Source organism: Falco rusticolus, chromosome 9 (assembly GCF_015220075.1).
Source record: "Falco rusticolus isolate bFalRus1 chromosome 9, bFalRus1.pri, whole genome shotgun sequence".
In the NCBI taxonomy this organism is placed as follows: domain Eukaryota; kingdom Metazoa; phylum Chordata; class Aves; order Falconiformes; family Falconidae; genus Falco; species Falco rusticolus.
The window spans coordinates 21,838,116-21,850,626 of record NC_051195.1 but is presented as its reverse complement, the minus strand read 5'-3'; the positions used below and the strand labels follow the sequence as shown (position 1 = coordinate 21,850,626).

Genomic DNA, 12,511 nt, shown 5'->3' with positions numbered 1-12,511 from the left:
TGATACTGTTTCTCCAATATGTTGTTGGCAGCAATTGAATACCCATAAAATTATATTTTTGAAAATGAATCAATTTATAATTATCCTAGCGCAGATACACAGCATGAAATCAAGACCCATTGAGATCAAGGACAGAAGTCCAACTGACTTCTTGGGAGTCATCATTTCTGAATTTTAATATTTAGAAAACTTTGCGAGTAATCAGCCTAAAAGAGAGAGAAAAAAAATGAACAGTTCTGGATTCAACATAGACATTGCTCCTAGCCATGCTTCCTACTGCTGATGTCATCACATCCAAATTTTTGGTCCATGAATTTAGAGAGACCTACTGACCTCCTTTCTTTTCTCCAAATTTTACATTAATATGTTGCACATCTTTAAAACTTATAGGGTCTAAAAAGGCTTAAAATGCTGTGAGAAGGTGGCAAAGGACAAAGAGTCATTCAAACATTTGTTGCAGATGAGGATGCTATTTCACTTTCATATTTTTTAGTTACCATGATAAAGCAAATAACTGCCTTTTTCCTTCTATAGTCATAGTTCCTGGTCTCGTTTCATTTATAAAGCTGCTAATTAAGAGTTTAATGGCTGACAGTTCTCTGAGAAATATTTTCAGGGCTGAGAATACTGCATCTTTGAAATAAAAAATACCAATTCAAAGCCTTTTTTATGATAAAACACTATACTTATTCACATTATCTACACTTACGCCACAACAACTGTGTATATTAATGTTTTGCTATAAACTTGACTTGCTTACTGTTGGTATAGATAGAAGTGTCACATGTGGGTGTAGGAAGTTGACTGTTCCCTCATCCTCACTAATTGTGAGATAATTATCTCACAGGAGACTCTCTGCCTTGTACCTCTGGTACAGTAGCAGCCTTTCAAGAACTGATGACAGCAATCATCTCAGAAACATGAGCCTTGCCTGTCAGTATAAAATCAGTCAACTGTCATAAAGCAGTTGTGACAGTTAATACTTGTTAATACAAAGCATAGTGGAGAAGGGGATTTCTCATGTTTTTGTAAGGGGATAGAAGACCAAAGCAACCTGAAAACCATTTGGAAAATTTACAGGAGGGCTTGTATTTCATCCCCCTCACCTAAGTAATGGTGAACTCCCCTTGGCCAGCTGACAGACACCCACCCAGGTGCCCTCTCACCCCCCTCCTCAACAGCACAGGGGAGAAAGTCAAATAAACATGCTCAAGGGTCAAGACAGGGAGATCACTTACCCACACAGAAAGAAAAGGCTTAACTTGGGGAAAATTAATTTAACTTACTGCCAATTAAAAAATACATTTGGATGATGACAAAGACAAAACAGCACCTTCCCCTACCCCACCCCTTTTCCCAAAGCTCAGCTTCACTCCTTTATCCCGTACTCCCCTCCTCCTCACAATTTTTTTCTCACTCCTTGCTGCCACATAATTTTTCCCTTTCTTAATTGAAATCTGCTTCCCTGAGGCACCAACAGCTTGGCTGAAGGGCTTGGCTGTGCCCTGTGCTGGAGCCTTTGGAACTGGCTGGAATTGACTGTGACCAGCCCAGGGCAGCCCCAGCATCTCCTCACAGAGACCCTTCAGCCACCACCTAAGCACAGACACCCAGTATAACACTAAATAAAATAGTTTAACCAATTAATCAGTGGTTAAATCATACAGTCTCATTAGTGGAAAGAGCCATGCTGGCTTGTCAGGGGTTGGCATTTGATAGAAATCTCCCATGCTTCTGCTATCAAAACAGAAAAAAAGCCTTAGTGCTCTGAGACGAAAGAGTAAGGAGCAGCTTTGAAGACATCACAAGTGTAGCAGGCTGGAAAGCGGGGCAGGGAACACGCTGTCAACCACCACGCTCGTTAACTACACCGCTCTGTTAGGCTGCCTACACATCTCTCAGGACTCACTGCAAAGCACTGCTCCCTGCTCAACACCTGCAGGCAGCTGTAACACCAGCATGCTCTCAGGAGAGGAAGAAGTTACTGCTGGAAATCAAATGACAAATCTCTATTAAAAAAAATCCTGTCACATCAGAACAGGCCAAGAGCTGACAGACACACAAGGAGGTATTTGCCCTGCTCCTGCTAGCCAGATGCTGTGATGCCATGTCCTGCAAAGGGAGAGAGCAGAGCTCCAGACGTCCCAGATAATGAAAGACTCCCCTAACCGGGTACCTCCACAGCTGCCAGGAGGCTGAAGAAGAGCTGGACCTACACAGGCACTCACAGCTAAAGGAAGCAAAGAGCTCAGTTGCTTTTCAGAAGCATGTAAATGCTTGGTTTCCATTGAATTCAGCCAGCAGCTCTGCTCAGAAATAGTTATTTGCTCTGCTTCATCAAAAGCAGCTGTATCAGGGTCCTGACAAGGTGCAGATAAATGACGACTAACATAAAAAGGCTCCAGCACTGTAAAGCACGTCATTAAGTGATAACAAAGTAGACAGCTGTAAAAATGGAATAGCAGTAAACACCAGAATTACAATTGCATGCTCTTACAGTAAAAATCAAGAGCTAAAGTCTTGGATTCAGTGTATTACATCCAAAATAACTGACTGCAGATATGCAGACCTTCATGAACCCAATATACAGGTTTCTATTTTACTTACATCATCTTTTATGCAATACAAATGATAATAGAAAGGACACTGGAAAAAAAACCCCTAGCACTCCCTCTTCTCACTCAACTTTCCAGCCTGCCCAAGGTCTCACATTAGAGATTACAGCAGCCTTTGGAAAAATTTAGATGAGTTCTTAACTAAATGTCTCAAACTCAACTTCTAATCATGTGAGAGAGGCATTCAAAGGTACATAATCTTTTTACACTGAGATCTCAACATTGTGATGATTTACCATTAGCCAGCAATATTACTTTTACCAACAGTTTGTGAGGGTTGACTGTTCTCAACCCTCTAAATTCTTTATCATAGTAGTGGCCATATGGCAGTGATCAAGAATTACCAGTGGCAAAAAGAGGAGGGAATTACTATCAGACATCAGAGCAACAGTGTTCACTATAGTCTTAGGCCATAGGTGTTGCATACATTAGTTATAGTTAGCATGATAGATCCAAGATATTTTGGAATCAAACTTGAATGTCTGATGCTTTCATCAGGAGATGGAGAAGGTCTTTCCCACACCATTCTCCAAAACATAGGTATCCTAAGTAAGTATGAGAGTGTTGTCTCCATGGCTGTGGCCTATGCTCCATCCCGCTGAGACAGGCAGCCCCCACCTGACACCTACAGCAGCCCCTCAGAGGACTTTAACTAAGCCTCCATCTCCTTTGGCACCAATGGAGAGTGTGCCTTTGGTGACCAGCTCCACACTGGAGGGCCTTGATGGACAAGTCCAAGCCAACATCCACTCACTTTATTGCTGGAACAATAAGGAAGAATTCAGTTCATCTTACAAAATGTGACTCTATATATAGTGTGTATATTTATATATATACACACACTGTTCTTTATCAACATGCATAACCCCACTATTCTTGTTTAAATAAGGACCCCTTATTATGCAAACAGCCTGTCAGGAACCGAATCCCTAGGAAAAGAAGACAGGTAACACAGGTGTGAAGGGTGTATTTTCCTAGTGATTATTATAGAAGCATCTAAAACATGTATACAAAGGCTAAAAGAGCCGTGTGAAAGACTGGGTTTGATCTCACGCAGACATAAATTGGGCATGCCATCTGAATACATGCATGTGCAAGCAGAACAAACTGGCTAATCAGATTTTTGGCACTGGCAAAAAGCAGAACATCAAGATGGTTTTGTATTATATACTATATAAGATATAATTTCTCAAATCAGTGTTCATATTCATTCTTTAGTAGATGCACACACTCTCTAGACATTAAAGACTTAGAGCTCAAACCACTTCACACCATTGCTATGTCAACCTGTAGTGCTGAGATTCTGCACAGCACCCACTTCCCACAGTTTCCAATTGAGTTCATTCTCTGAAAAATCTTCCACCACGAAGTCTTCTGAGAGATGGGGGAGCTGGAAATATGCCTTCCAGCCCCTCTGCTTTGCTGCCTTTCAGAATGGCCCAAAAATGGCTCCAGAAAGCATTGCTTGAGCTATCTCTACAGCCACTCTTGCCTCCTTCCCATTAGACATGCCTACTTCAAAGAACATCTTGGAGAATAATTTAGTTTCTCCATATTAAACTTCAGTATCTCCTACAGAAAGGGACTGAAATTGCATAGTAAACTGTTTGAACACACTGAGTGTCTGAGCTTATGCAAAATAAAATGTTAGGAATTGTAAAGAAAAAATTATATGATTGTTAGTCTGAGGATAATAACCTCTGTGGGAATTCAATGTGGTGAAAAAGAACCACTATGATAAGAAACAAGTAAGATTTCAAAAGAATGCAATTAAACAAATAGGGACGAAATCCACACAATAAATCTTATTCTTCCACAGTCAACAGCTGTAATGCTTAACAATTTCTTTCAACATGATTTATGTCTATTAGAAGTCTAGATGCAGACAGGAATGTTCAACACTTCCATAAAACATTTTGAAAATAAATTTTCCTATTATTGTCTATTCACAAAGTTAAAAATGAATAATTTTTCACAGTGCCCCCGAACAGCAAAGTAAGATTTACAGTTAATCATTCCGAGCTAATATTCTTTTGATGATGTCTACCTGCAGAGATTAATTATTTCAATACCACAAGGAAAAAGATATGAATAATTACACCAGAAGAAATGAAAATTCACCACAAGTTATAATTCTCAACAGCTCAAAGCCAAAGTCTTAAGACAACTTAGTCTTAAGTTCAAGAAACACACTCATTTTGCAAAGGATTTCCCATCTTTCCCAACTTCAGGGGGGAAAAAAAACCCCAAACACCTTCCCCCCTCCCCACCCCCTCAAAAAAACCAACAAAAAAAAAAAAAAAAACCCAAAACCAAAAAACAACCCAAACCCCAAAACACTCCAACTCTAAAATTCTGGTTTACAAGCAGCTATATAGTTATGTATGTTCAATAAATAATCCTAACTTCAAACAGCATTCTAACTCTACTACCATTTCCAAACAAAACCTGTTATTAAATACTCCTGAACAACACCTCTGTAGGACTCAGGAAAGGCTCATGTGAAAAACTAATACACAAAAGTACTACAAAACCCAGGCAATGCTGAATTTGAGTTGTATTTAGCTGAGAAAAAATTTGTTAAGATGTTTTTAACACAAAATGCAGACAGCCACAACTATGCCTTAGCAGCAGAACTTTCTAGTTACTGTATTAGGTCACATGTATTTAAAATCTCTGTGGCAATACTATAGATTTGCCAGTAGAACATTAACTGAGTTGCATAATTCTTCTAAATTTCACGCTAACTAAAGTGTTTGTTTAATACACTGCAATAACTCATATCTTTACGTCACTAACACACATGGTCAAATTTAGCCTCAAGCTCATGTCATTTTGCCAGGATTTTTCTCTAAATGAATAATGGCGTGACATATTCATATAAATAAAAAATATGTAAACACAAAACAAAGGAATTAACCCTGAGGAGTACTTCTAACTATCATAAAAATGTTAACGTAAAGCTTAACTCATTTTTACTTTTATGAGGAGATTCATTGCTGTGGATAGCAGTTTGGATCTTTTGGCTGAGACACATTCTTTGCCTTGCAAAAGCATTTTAACGGGAAACTTGCTTCTAAATGGTAGGACCCCTGTAAAGTGCTTCTGCTCTTATGCTGCACTGAACTCGTGGTGATGCCAGAGCCTGCTATGGACTAAGACAGTGGTCCCGGTCTCACAAGCACGGGTGTCCATGCAGCAACAGTAAAAGAAGAAAGAAAAAAAAACCTAACCAAACCCAGATGAAAATAGAGACAAAACCCTGAAACCTCACACTCTTTACAGGGCAGTGACACTGGGCCAGTCATGACGTGAAGGAAAAGAGCCCATTTCTGTCCTAGTGCTTACACAGACTCTGTGGTGTGCTCCATGTGGCAGCAGCAGCCCAAGGGTGATGATCAGCTTAGTTCCTTCAGACATCAGAGAAGCACTACTCAGAAGTTGTCTGAATTATGTCCCAAATCTGTTTCATAACCCAATGATACAAAGTCAATAGTTTAATTGCAACCCCACGTTTCTGACTATAGCTTTTGCACAAAATGCCAGTTCATTTTAAGCAGATTGCTATTTTGTGTCTACATGAGCTGCCTGCTATGACTATGGATGACAAAGAAAGAGCGGAGACTATTTATACATATAAACACAAGTGTGTACATAAATACACATGCAGGGTGTTTCCTTTGCTCTCCCCCCCCAAAAAAAAAATAATAAGGGTTTTTTTTTCTTATTAACTAACTCTAATTAGCTATTTCATTTATAAATGCCTAGGGAATAACACTGCTTAATAAGCACCATTATTTTAGGGAAACAGACACTCCAATTTACACTTGAAACTAAGAAGCTAAACTTTAAATCAGGTTTTAACTGTAAATTAATATCAATACCAGCACTGCCACTCAAAGCTAAGCCACCAAGTCAAACAAATATTACAGGTTCCATCAGCATTAACAAGTATAAGAACAATCATACTCCAGCTACATATGACAAGTCCATACTTTTACCAGAATAATTAAGATGCTTCTGAAAAAAGTATTTCTTCAATAAACATGTAATGGTAATTTTTATACTTAGATGCAAAAGATGCATTTTCAAACCACACACGTGCTTCAGGGGAACTTTAATTTCTTTGCATATTTTAATTTTCCATCACCTTACCCAGGGGTCTTCTATATGTACAAGCATGTGAATGACAGACGGAAACACTTAAAACTTAAATCCCTAAGAATTGTTTGACAATATGCAGAATAGATCCGAATTCTAAAGACAGCATGTATACAGTCAGGATTTTTAGGATCCAGATGAAGATATTTGAAGCAGTAGAGTAAGAAATTATATTTCTCATCTCAGTGCCTGAGATGACACATGGCATGATGAAAAAAAGACTATAGAACACCTTGGGTAAGGATGGAAAGGAGGGACCATGGCTTTTTCATAAGAGAGACCACAGAGTGACGTATTTTTAAAGATTTGGGAAGTTTGCCTTAAGGCATAGAATCTGCTTTCTCATGCACTTGAGGAGGAACTTAAAGAGGTAGGAGAAAGGAGACAGAAGGGAATATCATCACTCAGAAATACTCAGGCATTAGCAAATAAGCACTCATGATAAAAATCTCTAATCTTAAAACTGAAGTATGGCTTTGAAAATAAAATAAATGCTACCATTGTATTTCTGAATTTATACCTGTGCAACTTCTGATGTTGTGACAGATGCCTGTGACAACACAGAAAAGTTTGGTAGGGATTAGTCGCTATTTCCTGTAATATATACATGTTCACACGCAACTGGGAAAGGAAACATTGGTCAAAAGATATTACATACACTGCCTTTGGTATAACATAGTTTACAACTACAAGTGACTGGAGCTTGGGTGAGCTCAGTAGGAAAGCATCACTTCATGCTTCCTGATCCTTATGCTCTTCCTTGAGCATCTGCAAGGGCCGCTGACAGAAAACTTACTGGATTAGTGGGGCTTTTAGTCTAACTCCGTACATACATCCTCCTTTTTTAACCAATCAGGTGTAAGGATTGAGATACCTTCTGGTACAAACCAAATTAGACACTACCCTATCAAATCCATCTCATTCTAAGACTTCTGGAAAAATATGGGCTTAATTTTAAACCACGTCTATTTATGTGCAAATAGAAAAGATACATGTGAAACTAGGATTTATGTTGGTATTACAATTACCCTCAGCTTCTTTTAAAAATTAATTTTAGTACGTTGTGAACAGTTCAAATATAAAGAATACTTGACATGAAAACCGTTCTATTTCTCTAAAATGTAATTTCACCCCTTGACATTTCTGCAACTGACAAACTACCTAATAAAATAAAATCTAGCTACAGTATTACTAACTCGTATTACAGGTGCCAATAATTTATAATAGTTTTGATTACTTGGGAAAACCTTAGCCGTAGACTTTACTTGCCAAAAAACATTTTGGGGTAATTTCAAGGCTGAGACTTATTTGCCCAGAATTTCCTGACAGTAGGCATTTACTGGAAGCACAAAGCTTTTGGGAAATACTACACCTACAAAGTGCACAGACTACCGAGCTGGTTAGCACAGGAGTTGTAAATCCAACACTTACTGTGTATGTGTAGATGAATAAAATAGTATGTGTGGAAAGTCCATCTAATGTTTTATGCAAGCACCCCTGACTGTAGTATGGATACAAAGCCACAGTGCATGTGTTTTGCACCCCACGTAGGACAGTGAGAGAGAGGCATGGCAGCTGATAGGAGAAACTGCCATGTACAACCCTGTAAAGCACCTGAACATGAAAGTCCCCAAACTGACACAGACAAAATGTCCTGGCTAGAAAAAATAGAAGCCATTTATGATGCTTACATGTATGGTAGCTGTAAATATTTAAACCTACTTGTCTTTTGATTTACTTTATGTTACTTATGTAGGAGACATTTCTGTACTTTTTAGTTTACAAGCAAACTAAAAACAGAAGACCAGAAGCAATCAAAAAATAACCACAAAACCCTCCTTCTAGTGCATTCCTATAATGAAGTTCATTAGAGGCAGTGCCAATTACTAGTAGAATAAAATATCATTAAAAAATGTAATCACTCACTAAAACCTTTGAGGGAGTCTGAGATGCTTTGTGAACTCTTTTTTGGTTAATTAATGAGAGTATTAACCCACTGGGTACTGCTGAAGGGCACAGTGGTGCCATGTCAGAAGCTATAAGCGTAACAGCGATAAAATGAAACAAAGAAGCTAATTAAATCAGAACTGCAACTGGCGGGAAGCGCAGCATTGCATTTTGTCTAATAATAATAATGCAAATAAATGATTGCACATACTTGGAACATTGCTAAATTTCTCAATATAAATAATTTTAAATGGCACATTTTCCATTCTGTCTTTTGGACTTCTAATTATGGAAAAACCTTGCTTCCTTAGTATTACAGCACTGACATACTACCTGCCTTAGTTTTTAATGCAAAAACTATGCAGGTCTTGGAAGGGATCTGGGACCTGCATTGTAGCCCGTACAAGCACTTGAGACTAATGTTTATGTTGCCTTCACTCAAGACCAGAAGCACTTCCACAACACTTCTGCAGAACCACAGAAAACTTAAAAGCTTAAGGAGGACTTTACTGTTATTCATACAGATGATACTTTGCAACTTTCAAATTCTGGTGGTAAGAAACATCAGCATGTGGATTGTCGAAAATTTGTCTGAAGGGAAGCAACCTCAATTTAAAAGGTGTCACCAGTCAGGAGATCAGCAAGTTTGAAAAATCTGTATATCCTTGTACCAACTTCAGGCCCTTACTCAAAAATAATATGTGGGTTGGCTTTTTTCTTCATACTTTTGACTTAATTAAGCCTAAACTCATCAACCAACTCTCCCACTCCTTTCCTGGAACCTATGACATGTCCAGAGACATCACTATGAGATATCACTACACGCTTGGTCACTTAAAGCAGTGCAGTGATTGCAGCAATATGCAGACACCTTGAAAGCTGAATCTCCCAAACACACAAAACTATGAAAGTGGGGGTTTTTCTGAAACAGAAAATCAATTCTACTAAAAATCAAACAACATGAAAGCAGACATGCTCTTTCACAGAAAAAAAACCCACCCAGAACCAAACCCCAAAAGGGACACAATGCAAGCTACGTATTTGACAGCTTTATTTTCTTAATACAACTGTAATTCTTTCAATCTTTACCTGCAGAAAACTGACCCATCTTTCCATTCTCCTCTTAGTTTCAGTCTGGACATTTTCATTTCTGGATGTAAGTTCCCACTCCCACTTCTTATTACTAAAGCCCCAGGACACATACTTAGTGAAAACACTGATCCTTTGTACTGGTTATTGGATTATTCAATCCATAACAAAATAAAAAACTTAACTGTAAAGTGAAATGAGCTTATACCAGCTCAAGAAATAAGTAAAACTTTTCCTTCAAATAATAATGAAAAGTCCAATCCACTGCTCTCCATTTCATTAAAAAAATGCATTAAAAAATTCCATATTCCATTCACAGACATCATTTAATAAACAGCAATAAACTAAAACTGCACGTTGCCAAGCTTCAGTATTGTTAATGAAACCTTCTGAACTATTTGTTTTACATTTGTTTGTCAAATGCATTTGTTTTGCTTCCAGGTTTGTTGATACAACTGCATAACACAGTAAAACATTTTGTAAATTTAACAGAAATAATGTAGCTTCAGATTCTTCTAGTGTCTTCTGCAATATTACAAGCATCCTGATGAAAAGTGTGCTTATCCTCATATTCATTAAGAAAAAGGAAGAACAGCTTACACACTAAAAATTAAAGTGTACTGTTTGTGCAGTGTTTTTCTGAAGTGACACAAATGGAAGGGATTTTATAACAACTGAATTTACTAGGTTTTCAAATAAAAAGTGAAAGAACCAAAAGCTGGCATTTAGCAATGACACCACGCAGAAGAGAAAGAAAAAAAGGTAAGCAGTTCTGACCTCGTTTACTGCCACATAGTATCGCTGCTGCTGGAACTGAGGCGAGTTATCATTCCTGTCTCTCACCACAATCCGTACTTCGTGGTTGATAATGGTGCCAACCTTTTTGTTAACACACTGGACTTGCACCACAATGGATTGAATGGACATTGGTGGCTGTAAGTGAAAATACATTTTTATAAAGATACCTAGAAAATGTCACATATTTTAACCTTTGAGTTATTAATGTTGGAAGTGAAAGGTCAATTCAATATGCTACCACTTACATTTACCAAGTAATTTAGAAACAACTTGGTCCTTTAAGTGTAGACAGTCCAGAGTCTTGTTGGGTTTACTCCAGTGAACATCATAATATTCAAATAAAAATAACTCCAAAACTTGATGAATGGGTAAAGAAAATTAAGCTAGAAAGGCTACTACTACTTACCTGAGTTAATAAAAGAATTCTAAGAAGCATAAAGGGAAAGGCACCTTTGGTTGAAATGGAAGTTCAGAGACACTGCTATGGAAATACAGCATTCCAGCATGACTTCTATTCACAATGTCCCCACCACAGCAAGTGCCAATTTACATATATGAAGTAACAGTCTAGCATGTAAAATACTGACAGCAAGTCCATTTTGACTTTGTATCTAACACTCAGCAGAGAGCAAGAAAGCATGGGAAGGGACAAAATGAAAAAAATCTGTATCTATTAACCTCAATTTCCTCCAGAAAATAAACAGTTCAAAAACATAATTTGAAGATGCCTATGCCATACTATTCTGTACAGTGAATGCAAACAGGTTTTGTACTGAGATTCTGAGACTTACAATTATACCATAATTATAGACCTATGCAATCATGCTTTCACTCATTCTAAATGCTACAATTTCTTTGATTGATTGATATTTTCCAGTTTTGCTATAATGGATTTTAGAACCATATTGCTTTTCTTTACCCTTTGGACTTTGGCGCTAATCACTTTTTAATGAGTCAGCAGACTTGAAGAAAGAAGGGTGCTTTATGGTGGTCTAGAGATCTTACAGGAAACATTTATTCTTCCCTACATGTTTACCTTCAACTTCTTCTGCAATGAAGTAAAGCATGTGCTTTTTAGGTAAAAGTCCTTTCCCTTTACTGTAAAAACCTGCAGCCAGCTACGTTGTGGTTCAACTTTCATCAGTGTAACTTCTGCCACAGGTAGCAACAGACCAAGCATCACCTGTAACTGAAACTAAGACTCTAATACTATAATCTCCATTTATTTTACAAGCTGGCATTCTTTGCAAAAGATCCAAGAATTTCCAGGCCACCTTTACAAAATCTGAAATGCTACTGAGTTTACCTAGATTTATTAGCAATGCCCAAGAAAAACTTCATTAGCTGCACTGATAGATACGTAAATAAATGATGTTCTGGATTTGGTCTTTTTCACAAGAACATGGAAAAAATAGTTTGTTTCCTTTGATAAAATGTAACAGAGCACAGGACCAACAATACTTTTACATATGTACGATTTCTGTTGGGTCAGTGTTTGGATTTAAAATCAGGTCTTTAAACACTCATCAATCTAGGCATTTATAGACAATAAACATAAATACATAATAGCACAATGTAGCAAATTGTTTATGATACTGGGAACAAATTATCCCAACACCTTTTAGCAGCGCCTTTCATCTTCATTTCTAATTTATTGCTGTTCATCCTTCCTAAGTACTTGCAGTTTTGGAAGAAAAGTCTGGAATTCTCTTTTTATCTGACTATGTTTGGAAAACATACTGTAATTCTTAGTAAAATCAATGGAGTTTAATATTATTGCCATTCAAGAGAAGCAATAAAAAAAGAACAGGATCAGGCTAACTGAATCAGCAGGGAGCTGACAAGTGGAGACATCGGAGAGAAAAATGGGAAGAGTGTCCAAATATATAGAATGCAATTAT

The 12,511-nt window shown here is 37.6% G+C and overlaps 1 protein-coding gene across 8 annotated transcripts in view; it reads right to left on the bottom strand.

Moving 5' to 3' along the window:
• Positions 1-12,511, bottom strand: part of PCDH15 (protocadherin related 15) — a 442,830-nt gene that overhangs the window by 264,945 nt on the left and 165,374 nt on the right. For all 8 annotated transcript variants that reach the window (XM_037400858.1, XM_037400859.1, XM_037400861.1 and 5 more), the window contains one exon: positions 10,590-10,745. In XM_037400858.1, the coding sequence (XP_037256755.1) occupies positions 10,590-10,745 (156 nt within the window). The remainder of the gene's footprint in view (positions 1-10,589; positions 10,746-12,511) is intronic.